Source organism: Drosophila innubila, chromosome X (assembly GCF_004354385.1).
Source record: "Drosophila innubila isolate TH190305 chromosome X, UK_Dinn_1.0, whole genome shotgun sequence".
Taxonomy (NCBI): Eukaryota; Metazoa; Arthropoda; class Insecta; order Diptera; family Drosophilidae; genus Drosophila; species Drosophila innubila.
This window is the reverse complement of record NC_047626.1, coordinates 21,207,527-21,224,500: the sequence shown is the minus strand read 5'-3', so window position 1 is coordinate 21,224,500 and position 16,974 is coordinate 21,207,527. Positions and strand designations below refer to the sequence as shown.

The following is a 16,974-nucleotide window of genomic DNA, read 5'->3' as shown; positions in this document are numbered from 1 at the left end:
GCGAAATATTTTATTCCTTGGTTAACTGAAAACTTGTTTTCAAAATTGTATACATTTTGTATTATAAAAACCAGAGAAAAAATTAATCTTACTTCAGGTTTCGATTAAAAAAGGCTTGTTTTGATTTAACTTTTCATTTTTATAAAATTAATGAAATAACTTTCATTTATATAGGGGTTATAACCGAAACAAAAAACGTAAAATAGGATAATTAAAAAATCAATCAAGCAGCTTAAAATAAAAACTTTGTGAAAATGCTAAAAGCTGGTTTAAATCTTGCAACGAAGCTTTTAAAGAATAAGAAGTGCTTTTGCAAGGGACTTCAATAATGACTTTTGATTAAATTACGATTGAAGCAAAGCTTTTAGATTGCTATAGAAGCTTTTTAAAAATTATGAATTACAGAAGAAGAAGAAAAGCTGTAAGTCTGAAGAATACAATATGTGCTTACTTCACCATAAAGCTAAATTTCACAGCTTTAAGCTTGCTTAAAAGCTTTTATATATTTTGCAAGGACTTACATGATGGAGCAAAGCTTAAGGCTTTCCAATCCAAGATCAGGTGAAATGCTCAGCTTAAGTTAGAAAGAAAAGTTTTCAAGCTAAAAAAGCTTAAAGCTTTTTGCATGCGTTACGAGGAAGCACGCGGCATAATTTTCAGCCCCTAGAAACTTATCTAAATGGATGCTCGTTTGACTGCCACTCTACGTGTGTGCGTGTGTGTGTGTGTGATTGTGTGTGTGCGTGTGTGTGTGATTGTGTGTGTGTCGGTTGTCTGTTTAGTTGACTGTCGGTCAGCGCCAGTTCGTTGCCGCTTGCCGCGTATTGTGTTGGCTATAAAAGTCGGGCGCAGAGTCGGCGTCGACTAGTCACCAGTCACAGTCACTAGTCACAGCGCGAAGCGTGCAACAAAAAAAAAAAAAGAAAAAGAAACAAATCGTCGGGCGACCATTTTCCATTCCACTTTATTTTTTGCTACATTTTTGTACTGCTCTATTCGAGTTGTTATTTATTTATTTATTTTAATTTTTTTTTTTGTATTTATTTTTTTGCTCGTGCTTGTGCTCATTGTGCGGTTGTGATTTTGATATATTTATTTTTTTGGAAATTATTATTATTTATTTAGTGTTTTGTTGTTGTTGTTATTGCGGCAGTGCATTGTTGCCTTGGACAGCAAAATCGCATCAGTATCGCGGCGGACGAGCAGCGACAAGCATCCGGCTAAGCAACGAGCACGGAGAAAGAATCTCGAGCGAGACATCAAATGCGCGACATTTGAAATGTTTTGAGGCAAAGTTTGTAACGTCTCCGTCTGCTGCATCACCACCTCAGTGTTGTTGTTGTTGTTGTTTTTTTTTTGTGTGTGTGTGTGTGTTGAGTGCAAATTTGTCCTCCTGCCTGCCTGGAGCATGGAGGTGCTGAAGAAAGACGCCGCTCTAGGCTCACCCAGCAGCGTCTTCTATCTGCTGCTGCTGCCCACCCTAATATTGTGGTACACCTATTGGCGACTCTCCCGTGCCCATCTCTACAAGCTGGCAGCCCGGCTGCCGGGCCCCCGTGGTCTGCCCATTGTGGGGCATCTCTTCGATGTGATTGGACCCGCTTCGTGTAGGTGGAAACTATTAAAAAAAATTAAGAAAAAAAAAAAGAAAACATTTCCCTATTCCCATTGTATCTGCTGAGTGTATAACTAATTAAATGGATCACATTTTGCAGCTGTTTTCAAAACAGTTATACGCAAGAGCACACCCTTCGAGCATATCGCCAAAATGTGGATCGGACCCAAGCTCGTGGTGTTCATCTATGATCCACGGGATGTGGAGCTGCTGCTCAGCAGTCACGTGTACATTGACAAGGCATCCGAATATAAGTTCTTCAAGCCATGGCTGGGCGATGGTCTTCTCATCAGCACAGGTGAGATGGTGTGTGTGTGTGCGTATGTGCGTGTGTATGTGTGTGTGTATGTGTGTGTGTATGTGTGTATTTGTGTGTGTGTGGTGCGACACTCAAGCTAATGCAATTTAAATTGCGTTTATGGAATCATAAATTAATTAAACGATTTGTAAGCCTGACAGTTGGCACAACAACGCCGTGCCAAATGGCGGCTATAAATAAAACGAAAGCCTAGCGAATTCAAAACTGAGAATATCACAGCTAAATGATGCGACGAGGAGTACAGCTCACGCCATATTTGCCTCCCTTTCTATCTCTATTTTTAACTAATATGTTAAAATATAAACAGTATGTCACAAAACTGTTGTAACAAAAATAAAAAAAAAATAAAAAAAAATTAGATTTTATTTTCTTTTTGTCAAAAAATTATTGAAAGCAATGGATCTTTAGTAAAATCAGAACAAAACTATGAATTAATTATATTTTTTTTGCTGCTCCGTTCAGGTCAAAAGTGGCGCGCGCATCGCAAACTAATCGCACCCACATTCCATTTGAATGTCTTAAAGAGTTTCATTGAATTGTTTAACGAGAACTCGAGGAATGTGGTACGGAAACTGCGTGCGGAGGATGGACGCACATTTGATTGTCATGATTACATGAGTGAGGCAACTGTGGAGATTCTATTGGGTAAGTGACACACACAACTAAATCTACACTATTCATATAGTATTCACTCAAACGGTACAGTCCACTCATACGCACTCAACACACTGGATTCAGTTTCAGTTTCATATTCAAATTCATATGTGTGCGTGTCAGTGGATTATATATATATATATATATACATATCTGTATATATGTATATCTGCGATTACTATATACAATGCTACAATTGAGCACAGACCCATTTCCCTATATACTCGCACAAATCAACATTTTGTTTGATGTCCATTTGCCTCTCTTTTGTGTGTAGACACAATGACAGACCATAGAGCCCGGGAACCAAATTATTTCAAATATCATCCCCAACTTATCCGTATACGTGCATATCTGTCCACTCTGTATAATGAGCAAAAAATAAAAAAGAATCTGCTACAAACTGGCATATACTAATTCTCGGTTCATTCATTCTTTTACAATCGCCAACTAAATGGAAACTGTATGCCACATTAGACAGCTTTTACTTTATTATAAGGCACTAAGGTTTATCTAAAAATAAACTTGGCTCGATTTTACTTTTGTTATACAATAATAACATAAACTATCCTCAAGTAACTCAGCTTCGGCTAGCACAAATTTTTTATTTTTCCAGCAATGTATTTAGTTTAGGTTAGTAGTTTAAATTCTCCACTTACTAGACGTATCTCAAGAACTAAATAAAACTCCAGCAGCCTACAAAAAGTTCAGCTGGTTTTATAACGTTATAATGCAAAATTAGAGTTTCTAAATTAAACTAGCCTCACGTAACTCGGCTTTGACCAGGCAAATTATTGATTTAACAAATTTTTTAACGAGCCTGTAGTCTGAGAATTTTAACCTACTTAGTTTGAAAAGCTTAGTGACTATGCATAAGTCAGGAATTGAATGGAACCTAATAATACAGCTAAATTTTATAATATGGAAACCTTACTAATATTAATTTCATATCAACAAACCTACGCTCAAGAATTGCATTGAAACCTAAGATATAGCTTGATTATTAGAATAATTAAGATTTTTTAGATAATACACTTTCATTTCAATAAAAAAAAGTCCCGTCGATTCTAATCATTCCAAGGCAATAACCCACGTAACTCAGCTCCGGCTCAGTGGATTTTCATTTTCTGAAACTGTTTAATTAGTTCAAAGCTAACCAACTAGTTTAGGCCTGTAAGCAATTATGAAACTAACAGGGATATTTTTTTTTTTTTTTTGGTTACGTTGAAGACTTTTACTGCCCCTTAATGCTTATATTATATATGTGATTATGACATTCGATTGGGTACAGTAAAGCCATTATATGATAGTCGCCGGTAACTGTTTCAATATAGTTAAAGCCAGACACGTTGTGGCTTAAAAGTGAAACCGGCCAAACCATTCCGAAGTCAGTCAGTCAGTCAGTCAGTCAGTCAGGCAGTTTGCCAGGCTCAAACGGGGCTGTACGAATGTTAATGACATTGTCACATTGACTAACCGACTGACTAGCTGGCTGGCTGGTTGGCCGATTGATTTCTAGGCCATTGCATAAGCTAAACTAAACGCCGCTTTACCTTCGCCCATAATTGAAATGCTGCCAAAACGCGCATCAGATCGAAAATTGCCCAGAGTTAAGCCGAAGTGCAATTAAAACCACGTCGCATTGCCATTAAGCATTTAATCAGGAAAATTTGAATGCAACTGCAGCCCGTTAGACAGTAGTAGACTCTTCACCCTCCACCCTCCACCCACCATCCACCACCCGCTACCCACGACCCTCGACTCACTGTGCAGTACCGGGCAGACACTGTACTCGTATATCGTACCTATTCAGAGGCCCAGCCCCGGGTCGACCGTCGCCTGACTGACGCAAACGGGCAATTAGCAATTAAGAGTGAAAATAAAAATCATAAAAATACAAATTTAAAAAAATACGATAACAACAAAAAACAAAAAACAGTGTGCTGAAATGCATTTTGAGTTTGAGTTTCGGATATGCGATATACGACAATAGATAGACATGAAATGAAACTGATCTGAACTGAACTGAACTGAATTGAAATCAAAGTGTCGTTTTCGATTGTTGTTGCATAATCTGGTGCATTGTGGCAACAAGTTTTTCCACGCCTCAGACCCCAGGCCACTAGGCCAATATGAAATGGCCAAAAACAGGTGGGGAAAAACTTGCATTTCCACGCTTGCACAACAGCTTTCATTACGTTCGTTTTCCGTTAACGGAAACATTGACATGGATACAATTATCTCAGGCACTTAATCATGGCAAACGTAACTCGCCCAAAACAACATCGATACTGGCATTAAATTCCTCCAAAGGCATGCATATGTTAGAGTTGCAGTTCTTTGAATAGGTTTTAATAAAGTAAAAGTTGACTTTTTCTATCAATTTGAAATACTTTTGTATAAAAAAGTGAATCTCTCTAAATAAATTTCTTGAATTCTTGTTCTTAACAATGTTCAATACAATAAAAATCTACCAACAGTCTTTTATCGGTGTGATTAAAATAATTCAATTTGAAATACTTTTGTAGAAAAAAGTGAATCTCTTTAAACACATGAAAATCTACCTAACATTTTTTTATCGGTGTGATTAAAATAAAGTTTCACTTCTCGAAAATTATTTATTATTTAAAATTATTTAAGTAATACATTTGTCTAAATTTCAAGTTGTTAAATAAAATAATTTTTAACTATTGTCGAAAAAAGTTTAACTGTATTATTGTAATTCGCACATAATAATTTATCTGTAAATATACTTGACACATTTTTAAACGAAATTTGTGAATTTTTAGAAAAAAAAAACCTTTTAATTTGTCAGAAAAATGCGTTGAGAACGAAATCTTTTTAAATCTCCAAGGAAATAATCAATAATATGAACTATAAAAATTTCTAAAAGTATTTAAAATCAATGATGCAAGCCAAAAAATTTTGGTAAAGGTTTGGTTCGATGGTTCGAGCCATAGAGCAAGACTGAGGTTAGGTTCGCAAACCGATTTATGCACCTTTTAAGCCCAAGGTGTGGGTTCGAACCTTGTTTAATTTTATGCAAACATTTTTATTGCATATAGTTTTTTTTTTTTTAACGAAGTAAATTTAAAAAAAAATGCTATTATAAAATTTAAGTGAACTTGTTTTGTTTCCGAGGGATTGAATTCACTTCACTTCTTAATAAGCACTTCAAGTTTTGAACTACGATGTTTTAATGGAAATCGATTTAATCAACTCGATAGATTCGCTTTCGCGAATATCAAGTTGTCGATATTTCGATGTATTTTTACATCACTAATAAAAAGTATGTAATTTATTTTTTTCGAACCGAACCTTTTGTTTAGGAAATTGGTTCGGTTCACGGAGTATATAATATTAAGTATTCGGTTCATGATCCGGTTCGAATTGCTTAAAAACCCGAACCGAACCGGTTCAGCGCGGTTCGGTTCAGAGCCGGTTTGCAGCCTTGCTTAAAATATAAATGAAAATTATATAGTATTTGAGATTCGACTTTGAGTAAATAGGTATTAAAGTGCACTTCCGCTTGGCATAAAGATTATGCTCAACGAATATTCTCATACGCCCCGTTGTCTGTTCGCTTACAAGCAAGCATAAGTATAAGTATGTATGTGTGTGTTTCATCTATAACGATTGCTATTTATGCATTGTATCTACAATTAGACAGATGGAGCAGCCGCCGTTGTATGATTGTTAAGTTCAATTGGCGCTTGGGTCAGTCGAGTGCATTCCACCTCCAATCTATATTTCCATTTCCATGTTCCATACTCCATTTTCCATTCCCATTCGCATCTTCATTCCATTTCAATTTCTTCACACACTTTTATGCATGCTGAGCTCTCCTTTCTTATTTTTGTCCCTATTTCTGGGATTGCTCTTCCGTTCTTCCAGAGACCGCAATGGGCGTGTCAAAGAAGACACAGGATAAATCCGGTTTTGAGTACGCAATGGCCGTGATGCGTATGTGTGACATTCTCCATGCCCGTCATCGCAGCATCTTTTTGCGGAACGAGTTCATCTTCACCTTGACCCGTTACTACAAGGAGCAAGGACGTCTGCTTAACATCATCCACGGCCTGACCACAAAGGTCATAAGGAGCAAGAAGGCGGCATTTGAGCAGGGCACACGTGGTTCGCTCGCACAGAGTGAGCTTAAGGCGGCTGCCCTGGAGCAGGAGGAGCGCGAGCTACGGGAACAGCAGGAACAGCAGCAGCAACAGGAGCAACAGGAGCAACAGGAGCAGCAGCAGCAGCTGGTGAAGAACGGTGCTAAGCCGGAGCAGGGAACTCCCGTTGCGGGACTCTCGTATGGCCAGTCGGCGGGCCTCAAGGACGATCTGGATGTGGAGGACAATGATATTGGTGAAAAGAAACGTTTAGCCTTTCTCGATCTGATGCTGGAGAGCGCTCAAAATGGTGCCCTCATCACGGATACGGAAATCAAGGAGCAGGTGGATACGATTATGTTTGAAGGACACGACACAACGGCGGCTGGATCCTCGTTCTTTTTGTCATTGATGGGCATACATCAGGATATACAGGATCGCGTCATTGCCGAACTGGATGGCATCTTTGGCGACTCACAGCGTCCGGCCACCTTCCAGGACACGCTGGAAATGAAGTATCTGGAACGTTGCCTCATGGAAACGCTTCGCATGTTTCCCCCCGTGCCGTTGATAGCTCGTGAATTGCAGGAGGATCTGAAGCTCAACTCGGGACCATATGTTATACCGCGTGGCGCCACCGTGACCGTGGCCACCATTCTGTTGCATCGCAATCCCAAGGTCTATGACAATCCCAATGTCTTTGATCCGGACAACTTTCTGCCCGAACGACAGGCGAATCGACATTATTATGCTTTTGTGCCCTTTTCTGCGGGACCACGCAGCTGTGTGGGTGAGTATCAATTGAATAATCGATTTATCTTCGACTACTCGATAAATATTCGATTGCTCCATGAATCAATTTGTATTCGTTTAATTGATTCTATGAACCATTTATAATCGATCAGTAATATTTGATTGTATGCGATTGATTGCTCGATTAAAATTCGATCACTCGATTAGCATTCGATTACTTGATTAATATTCGATTACTCGATAAATATTCAATTACACGATTTATCAATTATTATTCGGTTAATTGATTCTATAAACCATTTATAATCGATTAATATTGTATGATTGTATGCGATTGATTGCGCGATTTGTATTCGATTACACGATTAATCAATTAATATTCGATAACTCGATTACACAACCGATTAATGTTGCTTATATATTCGATAGGGCGCAAATATGCGATGCTCAAACTGAAGATCCTGCTTTCGACCATCATGCGCAACTATCGTGTCTACTCGGACCTCAGCGAGTCGGATTTCAAGCTGCAGGCGGACATCATACTGAAGCGGGAGGAGGGCTTTCGTGTGCGCCTCCAGCCCCGACAGCCGGGACAGGCGACCACAACCGCGGGCAGCACGGCAGCATCATAAACTTATGCATATATATTTATTTTTGCAAGTGATAGTCCCGGTTTATACAGTAATACATACATAATTATAATAATACTAAATAAATAAATAAACACACACCTAGACAGATACACTCACACACACAGACAGACACACACACACACACAGGAACATAATACTAAAGAGCATAGCTTGTAATTAGATTGATATTTGATTATAATCAGTTTATCGTAGCAATTTCCAAGCGCTGCATTTAACATCAAGCCCAACAAAAACAACACACACACACCGACAGACACTCGACACTCAACAACCACAACAATAATTAATTATTTCCTTTTTTTGTGTATTTAATAATAATATCTGTAATGTTTTGACAATATATTTGGTGTAATATTTTGAATGGCGCGCTTCTGTTTTATTCTTTCTTTTGAATACTGAGCTTACCTAAATTTTCGATCCTCTGACAACCAATACTTAATAATTCTGATTTCCTGTAAAAAATTTGCGAAATAATTCTAGGAATATTAAAATTGGGAAAATGAATTGGAAGCACAAAACTAGGAACCTTGTATTTCGGAAATTCAAATTATATATGACAAATGTCTGTAAAAAGTTCAATTCAGAAAAAAAAAATTAACAAATTCAAAATAAACTGCTTAACAATGTTAAGTTAACATTATAGTCACAAGCCTATACATACTCGAAACGGAGTAGACTCGAAATAAAAGTAAAACTCTGTATGAAAAATAAGAGCGAAATTTCGTAGATGATTTCAATTTGAAAAGACTCTTCGTAATTTAACGTCAGCGCAATTTGGCTAAACAACAAAAAAGATTAGAAAAAACAAGTTGCACACAAAACTCAAATAAAAAAATTGTGGTTTGTGGGGTTTTCTTTAATTTAAATATAAAAAAAGGCTGCAATGGCAACGATAGTGCGAACGTCTTATCGATATCGTTATCTTTGTGCTCGCTTAAACATCTGGCAACGCCTCACAGCTGACAGCTGTTCGTAGCGAAAGTGACACGACGACAGCCGACGACGTTTTTGACGGTGTCTGGGAATTTGTTGGGTATTGTGGTGTTTGAGATTTGTTTTGTTTTTTTTTTTATTTGCAATATGTCGAATGCCATTGATGAACTGCAGGCAATTATTGCCGAATTGAAAACGGAACTAGATGAGCCAAAAACCAGCACACGCCATGCACGCGAAAAGATCGAACGCATGTCCGCCGAGGTGGTTGATTCGAATCCCTACAGCCGCCTGATGGCGCTGCAGAGAATGAACATTGTCAAGGACTATGAGCGCATACGGGACAAGGCGGTGGCCATTGTGGGTGTCGGTGGTGTGGGCAGTGTCACCGCCGATATGCTGACGCGGTAAGTGTGTGTGGAATTCAGAGATGATGTTAAATTCATATGTATACTTAATACTTAACAGCTGTGGCATTGGCAAGCTGATACTCTTTGACTATGACAAGGTGGAGTTGGCCAACATGAACCGTTTGTTCTTTACACCCGATCAGGCTGGCCTGTCCAAGGTGGAGGCAGCGGCGCGTACATTGAGCTTCATTAATCCGGATGTGCACATCGAGACGCACAACTACAACATTACGACAGTGGATAACTTTGACAAGTTCCTGAGCACCATCTCGGAGTCGGGCATTCAGCAAGGCGAACCCGTCGACCTGATACTCAGCTGTGTGGATAACTTTGAGGCACGTATGGCAATCAATTCGGCCTGCAATGAGTTAAATCTCAACTGGTTTGAGTCCGGCGTCTCGGAGAATGCCGTCTCCGGCCACATTCAGTTCATTCGGCCCGGCGACACGGCCTGTTTCGCATGTGCTCCTCCCCTGGTTGTGGCGGAGAACATAGACGAGCGTACACTGAAACGTGAGGGCGTCTGTGCCGCCTCCCTGCCCACCACCATGGGCATTACGGCGGGTCTCTTGGTCCAAAATGCGCTCAAGTATTTGTTGAACTTTGGCGAGGTCTCCGATTATCTGGGATACAATGCGCTAAACGACTTCTTTCCCAAGATGACTCTCAAGCCGAACACACAGTGTGACGACCGCCATTGCCTGCTGCGCCAGAAGGAGTTCCAGGCACGTCCCAAGCCTGTAGTGGAACAGGTGGAGGAAGTATCCGATGAGCCACTGCATGCCACCAACGATTGGGGCATTGAACTTGTGGCTGACGACTCACCAGCTGTGGATGTAGCTACCAAACCAGCAGATACTACAAATGTGGCATCTGGTCTCCGTTTGGCCTACGAGGCGCCCGACAAGCTGGATGTCGACATCTCGGCCAATGCAGCAGTTGGTGATGGTGTGCCGGAGACGAGCTTGGAGGATCTCATGGCCCAGATGAAGTCCATGTGAATTGGCAAAATAAATTCCATACTCTGTTATTTAAAATATATATTTACAATTTTTTTACAACGGATTTTCATACTGTTATCCATATAAATATAATAAAACGTTTTGACAAATCTACAACAAAAGAAAAGCATTTAAAATTGCAATTTAAATTTTAAATGCATGCAAAGTTATCGATATCAGATAACAGCGCCTTCAAACTATCGGTATATTTTTTCTAGTATTCAAGGCTGCCACACCGCTTTTGGATTCAGGGCTGCCATTATGTTCTTAGCTATTTTACATCGCAAATTCAGCTATTTTTCGGATGCTTCCCAGCCAGAAACAGCTATTTTGCCCCTCTAAAAAGTTGGCAGCACTAATTATCTGTCGCGTTGTCAAATTGCAAAAACAAGTGTTTTTTTAAGCGTTCTCAGCAAGCAAACTTTAAGCGCAGCGACTGAAAGAAAACAGCAAAAATGGCCAAGAAGGACGACAAATCACAGCCTGCCGAAGAAGTAAGTCAGGGGAAACTTAAAACGGCTAAACAATACGTTTGCTCGCCGGTTTCCATTTGATAATTGCTGGAGTGTTTTTTTTTGTACACGTCAGTCGGCTTGTTTTATTAATATTTCGATATTTACAGCTGGTGAAGGTCAACAAATGGGACGGATCGGCGGTGAAGCATGCTCTGGATGATGCGGTGAAGACCTGCTTGCTGGGCGATCGTCCACAGTTGAAGGAGCAATTTGGATTGGTCAACACTCGTTTGGTGCTCTGCGCCTTGGCGGTGGGCGTGGCCATAATGGCCCATGCCTGGGACTTTACCCATCCGTTCCCGCAATCCCGTCCCGTATTGCTGTTCAGCGTGCTCGCCTACTTTGCCCTAATGGGCGTCCTCACGCTCCACACAACGTTCCGGGAGAAGGGAACCTTTGCGGTTGCCGTACAAAAGGAAGCCGGCGGCAAATCGCAACGAATCTGGGAGGCCAGCTCCGATATGAAGAAGTACGACGATAAGTACATCCTTACGCTGAGCGTACGCGATGGACGCGGTCAGCGGGAACAGACGAGCATCAAGTCATGCGCCGCCTTCATCGACAACAATGGCATCATCCTGGATCATCTGGTGGCCAACGAGGTCAACCGGCTGTTCAATCCCCTCGCCGCCGAGAAGAAGGACAAATAGCTCCAGCAACAGTTGCTGATTGTCTAATAATTATAATTGCCTGCTTTCCATCGATTTCATCGATGTATTCGCTGCATTTTCTCTTCAACTTTTTTCATTTCCTTTTTTTTTTAATACTATTCTCACATTAAACTAATTGTAGTAAACAAATCGCTGTATCTCTTTAGAGATGGGTGCGTGATATTAGTGTGTCACGAGTGCAGTTTATAATTTGATGCCTCAACTAATTCTAAGAGAGGAATACTTAAGATGCTTTAAACTCATCAATTTGCATAATAAACGATTTCTTAGAGATGGGCGCACGATAAAATTGAGATGAGTGCGTGACACAGATTTGAACAGGTCACGACACAACTTAACCAAAACTTTAGTCAAAGGATGTCTTTATAAAACTGTAACTTAAGAAACCCATCAGTTGATGAATTACACTATCCAACAAAATTGTAGTTTGATCGAAAAATTGTGTTTTACTACCTATAACAATGACCTATATGTCAGTCCACCCTGATAGTCCCGTGATATGGTTATCTACCAAATACTGTCGTGTCACACGGAGATCTCGCGAGAGTGTTGTCATTATAGCTATTTACTAGCTACACTTGAATATTTTGTAATTGCTAAAGCTGAAAACTGCTTTCATACGACCGATCGGTCAAAAATCAACTTTTAGTATACAAAATTTTTTGTTTTTTGAGATATCTTAACCAAACGGTTAGAATATGCCTTCAAGTTGGTTTAATTCGGTTCCATATATCATATAGCTGACATAGGAACAATTGGTCGAGTACCTGGGCACAGGGTATCCTACTGTCGATCGTGCCCGACTGTAGCCGACCTCTTTTTTTTTTTTTTAAATAGTATAATTGAGATATTGGAATGTTTCAATAAAGTAAAAGGAAAAAAATACTTCTAAAAACGTAAAATGCTATATTATAATTATTATCGCTTTTTAAGGTTATATTAGTACTTTATTTAGGGTTTTACAATTTTCAAATCACATTTAAATGTAGATATGGGCTTAAAATGAAGTCGTACAATGTTTTGCAAGAACTTCACATTGGCGACGATTTTTTAAATTACTTCTGCGGATTATCTACAAAATTAAAAAATTATCTGTTTTAATTACTTAAATTTATTCTGCATTTTCGTACCAAACGCTTTATAACAAACAAAATTAAAAATGGGAATTTTTAGGTACATTTAAAAAATTTTATTAAGCTAGCTACCCTTTCATAAAAATTAGTTTTTTTAGGATTTGAAATTCTGGTAATACGGTCTATCGATCATAGGTGGCGAGACAGCGACAGACAGAGAGAATGAGAGGGAGAGAAAGAGAGAGAATAATAGTTAAGGAGCTGAAAAATTTCTAAATTGATTTCTGTGCAAGCGTGTGGTGAGGGGAAGAGAGTGAGAGAGTGTGAAAAGAAAGGCACAACATGCAGTTCAATTGAGCATTATTTTTTGAAAATTCCCTCCATTTTGGCCAATCGAAAATTTAAAATTATATATTGTATTCTGGAATAAGAAAAAATTGCATAAAAGCGAAAAGCAGAAGGACGCAAAGTAGAAGGAATAGGAGAAGGGAGAAAGCGTCGGAGGCGAGGAGGTGGAATGCGAGAGATCGTTACACTACAGATCGGCGGAGCCGGCAATGCTATTGGCGATGCGGTGAGTAATATTGATATAACGATCATTTACTGCAAAACGTACGTACCTAAAAATAAACGGTATTTCGAGAAAAACTATGTTTAGTTTTTCAGTAGAAACAAGAATTCTTTAGAATCTCACATGAAAACTATACAAGATATGAATATGATTTTTTTAGACCATCGTTATCATAAAAAACTATGTTTTTATACCCTGAGCCCATTGCAAATTAGCAAAAGATTGTAACTAGGCTTTGTGTGAATATATGTAACAGACAAAAGGAGGCGTGACAGATTCCATCAGGTATAAATATTCTTGATCAGTAGCAACAGGCGAGTCGATTTTTCCCTGTTCCTCTGTCCGTTTATATGATCGTGACGATCTCGGAGACTATAAGAGCTAAATACTCCAAATTTGGTATAGAGATTCCTGAAAACCATACGCAGTTGAACATTTTTTTTTTTTTGATCGAACCAGTATATCATATATGTAGATGCCGTGGGAACGCGCAGTATATTTTGTTTGTTTTTTTGACATATCTTAACCAATCTTCGATCGATCTCATCGACACCCCCTCTCTCTCTCTCTCTCTTTCTTTCTGTCTCTATCTCGACCAGTTTTGGCATGTGATCTCGCATGAACACGGTGTGGATTATGCATCCGGACGCTTTGGAGGCACAAGTCCTTTGCAACTGGAGCGCATCAATGTGTTCTTCAATGCGACGGCGAGCAAACGTTTCTATGCCCGCACCATCATCATTGATACGGAAGCCAGCACCATACAGCGTCTCAATTCGAGCAGTCAATTATATCGGCCGGAGAATTTTGTAGCCGGCTCGGAGAGTGCCGGAAATAATTTTGCACGTGGTTATCACACGGATGGCGCTGAGATTCTCGACCAGGTGCTGGAAAATACACGGCGTGAGGTGGAATCTGTGGATTCATTGCAGGGATTCCAATTATTGCATTCCATTGGAGGCGGTACCGGATCCGGTTTGACATCGCTAATCATGGAGGCGCTAGTGGAGCAATATCCGGATAATTTGCTTTGTAATTATGTGACGATACCGTCTCCGAATATGTCCCAGGTCGTTGTGGAGCCGTACAATGCCCTGCTCAGCATTCCGGCATTGGTTAATAATTCCCATTTGACCTTTTGTCTGGACAATGAGGCGTTATTTCAGATCTGCAATCGCAATCTGAAGATACAAATGTCCGGCTATGAGCACATCAATCACATTGTCGCCTTGACCATGTCGGGGATCACAACGTGCCTCCGTTTTCCTGGTCAACTGAATGCGGGTCTCCGAAAGATCTATGTGAATATGGTGCCATTTCCCCGCCTACATTTCCTCATTCCGGGCTTTGCACCGTTGGTCACCTGCAAGCAGCAACAGTTTAGCAAGGGTACCGTCTCCGAGCTCGTCCAGCAGATCTTCTCCAGCAACAATCTTCTGTGTGCCATCGATCTTCGCAAGGGTAAACTTTTGACAGCTGCTGGAATCTTTCGGGGTCGCATGTCACCCCGTGAGGTCGATCAACTGATGACCGGAGTGCGTAACAAGAATCTTCATAACTTTGTTGATTGGATTCCCAACAACATCAAGACTGCGATCTGTGATATTCCTCCTCGTGGACTAAAGATGTCCGCCACGTTCATTGGCAATACGACGGCGATACAGTCGCTATTTCAGCGTCTATTGGATGGTTCCAGCATCATGTTACGCCGTAAGGCCCATCTGCACTGGTACACCGGGGAGGGCATGGAGGAGCAGGAGTTCATCGATGCCCAGGAGGAGCTTCAAGCCATCATTGATGATTATCGCGGCAGCGGAGATGTTGGCGATCAAAACGGCAACGCGAATGGCGATGGCGATGAGGACGAAGTTGTCGATGGTCCTCAATGCGCCTATTGTGCCGACTAAGGGGAATTCCCGCCAGAATGTTTCTTTATTTTTCTTTTGGCAATAAAGTCCTCTGTCTTGGCTAATTATTTGCAATATGCATGTTTTTTTATAGCCTGGTCGAGGGTATATTAAGTTTGTAAAGTATACACAGTCTTACAAAAAAGTATTGTGTAATAGATAGTTCAAAATGTTGGGTAACAAGCTGATGATTTTTAAATTTCATATTTTTCATATATTTAATATTTCTAGCCTACATTATCATTTATGTACATATGTATGTAAAAAAAACAGTCATTTTTGGAACCTTGAATATTTTATATTTTTAATAAGAAGAAACAGTTTCACTATCACTGTCAGTATTGGCATTGAAATCACAGTACAAAAAATCAAAATTATAAAACTAAATTGCCATTTAGTCGATAACTGTATAAATCGCTCATTTACTTGAAGAATGTCAAAACTCAAAAATGCGGCAGTTCGACAAAAAAGCATTCACAATTTTCAAATTAGTTTCATTTTGCAGTTTAAACAAGAATTCTTTTGAATTTTACATAAAGCGCATAGAAGATGTAAATATTACATTTTTAAACAATTAGAACAGGAAATTAAGAATAATTTTGAAACATTAACTCAGAGATCTTGTTTAGCATGCAGACAGAACGATTGTTTAAATTGCAAATCAAAAAAATTTCAATTAAAAAAGCCAAAGACTTGAGATTTGGCACATATGAAATGTACCTAAGAGACTAGTCCAGGGTATTTTGCAGTCAAGCACTCTCGACTATATCTTTCTTACTTGTTCAACTCTGCGTAGGTCAAATGCCGGATCTGTTAAACTTGAAAGCATGCCAGGCATCAGGCATTGCGACATTTAGCCAATGATGCACTGCATCCTATTTATAGCATGGCCAAAGTTCGTTGCGTTTTGAGTTCAGCGGACTCGGACTCGGATTCAGATTCGGATTCGGACTCGTAATCGCTTATGTCGGCTTATGGGAATAGGCAGAATAGAATGAAATGAAATGGTGTGGACTATTAATAAAACTCATACATAAATATACATATGAGCACCCGGCAAAGGTTTTTGCACTTGGCTGCTTGCTTCTTCATCTTCAGATCTGTTCGGTTCGCAGTTATTTTTGGTTGCATCGCATTCCTGGGATGCCTGCGTCTCCGTTGCTGGCTGCTCATGAAAATGCAGCGCAAGTGGAGCACGCATACATAAATGAAAAACAAAAATGTACAAATTTATAAATATAAACATAATGCAAATGTCTAAATTAAGAATTTTTAGGCGGCGCCAAATCACTAAAGGGGCGGCATCTATGTTTAGGACTATTGCGTCGCCTAACGCCCATTGCGTGTCAAGATTCCGTCAATTGTGCAGCCAGAGCAGTGCCGCTCGTCGTTTTAATCTCATTTTCATTTTCAAATTTTCAAGCCGAGCCGCGCAACACAGAGTTGATATTTCGAAGCGCTTTCACTCAATAATGCAGCAAGTTGGCACGCATGCGTAGTATATCGTTATCGGTACGATAGCTGTGAACTTAACAGTGCCAAATTGAGTATCTTACAACTCTGTTTATTAAATTTCAAAGTAAAAAATTAATGGCAAAATACGCGAATATACTAAAAATTCTCTAAAATTTGTAATTTACCGCAACTAAACAGTAAATGATTCCACAACTTTACGCGTTTCGTTGTACAATAAATCGATATATGACTACTTGTTACAGATGTTAAAGATAACATTGAGCTATCGATAACACGCGCCATTCAAACCGATTTGTCATCGGAAATTTTAGAAG

The 16,974-nt window shown here is 39.6% G+C and overlaps 4 protein-coding genes across 4 annotated transcripts; all 4 read left to right on the top strand.

Moving 5' to 3' along the window:
• Nucleotides 1–1,036: 1,036 nt before the first annotated feature.
• Nucleotides 1,037–8,466, top strand: LOC117789997 (cytochrome P450 4g15). Its single transcript, XM_034629226.1, has 5 exons — nucleotides 1,037–1,607; nucleotides 1,716–1,913; nucleotides 2,397–2,579; nucleotides 6,483–7,487; nucleotides 7,880–8,466. Exons 1-5 carry the CDS (start codon nucleotides 1,409–1,411, stop codon nucleotides 8,080–8,082), a joined length of 1,788 nt encoding a protein of 595 aa, XP_034485117.1. The 5' UTR covers nucleotides 1,037–1,408; the 3' UTR covers nucleotides 8,083–8,466.
• A 595-nt stretch (nucleotides 8,467–9,061) lies between these two features.
• LOC117781685 (ubiquitin-like modifier-activating enzyme 5) lies at nucleotides 9,062–10,511 on the top strand. Its single transcript, XM_034618492.1, has 2 exons — nucleotides 9,062–9,443; nucleotides 9,505–10,511. Exons 1-2 carry the CDS (start codon nucleotides 9,184–9,186, stop codon nucleotides 10,445–10,447), a joined length of 1,203 nt encoding a protein of 400 aa, XP_034474383.1. The 5' UTR covers nucleotides 9,062–9,183; the 3' UTR covers nucleotides 10,448–10,511.
• A 279-nt stretch (nucleotides 10,512–10,790) lies between these two features.
• LOC117781694 (signal peptidase complex subunit 2) lies at nucleotides 10,791–11,861 on the top strand. Its single transcript, XM_034618504.1, has 2 exons — nucleotides 10,791–10,941; nucleotides 11,070–11,861. Exons 1-2 carry the CDS (start codon nucleotides 10,903–10,905, stop codon nucleotides 11,610–11,612), a joined length of 582 nt encoding a protein of 193 aa, XP_034474395.1. The 5' UTR covers nucleotides 10,791–10,902; the 3' UTR covers nucleotides 11,613–11,861.
• A 1,051-nt stretch (nucleotides 11,862–12,912) lies between these two features.
• LOC117781676 (probable tubulin beta chain CG32396) lies at nucleotides 12,913–15,252 on the top strand. Its single transcript, XM_034618480.1, has 2 exons — nucleotides 12,913–13,280; nucleotides 13,877–15,252. Exons 1-2 carry the CDS (start codon nucleotides 13,224–13,226, stop codon nucleotides 15,182–15,184), a joined length of 1,365 nt encoding a protein of 454 aa, XP_034474371.1. The 5' UTR covers nucleotides 12,913–13,223; the 3' UTR covers nucleotides 15,185–15,252.
• The last annotated feature ends 1,722 nt before the right edge of the window (nucleotides 15,253–16,974 follow it).

Coding starts and splice junctions, on each gene's coding strand:
- LOC117789997 (XM_034629226.1), top strand. CDS start 1,409: ATGGAGGTGCTGAAGAAAGACGCCGCTCTAGGCTCACCCAGCAGCGTC. Junction 1,608..1,715: donor TGTGATTGGACCCGCTTCGT/GTAGGTGGAAAC, acceptor CACATTTTGCAG/CTGTTTTCAAAACAGTTATA. Junction 2,580..6,482: donor AACTGTGGAGATTCTATTGG/GTAAGTGACACA, acceptor CCGTTCTTCCAG/AGACCGCAATGGGCGTGTCA.
- LOC117781685 (XM_034618492.1), top strand. CDS start 9,184: ATGTCGAATGCCATTGATGAACTGCAGGCAATTATTGCCGAATTGAAA. Junction 9,444..9,504: donor ACCGCCGATATGCTGACGCG/GTAAGTGTGTGT, acceptor AATACTTAACAG/CTGTGGCATTGGCAAGCTGA.
- LOC117781694 (XM_034618504.1), top strand. CDS start 10,903: ATGGCCAAGAAGGACGACAAATCACAGCCTGCCGAAGAA. Junction 10,942..11,069: donor AATCACAGCCTGCCGAAGAA/GTAAGTCAGGGG, acceptor CGATATTTACAG/CTGGTGAAGGTCAACAAATG.
- LOC117781676 (XM_034618480.1), top strand. CDS start 13,224: ATGCGAGAGATCGTTACACTACAGATCGGCGGAGCCGGCAATGCTATT. Junction 13,281..13,876: donor GCAATGCTATTGGCGATGCG/GTGAGTAATATT, acceptor TATCTCGACCAG/TTTTGGCATGTGATCTCGCA.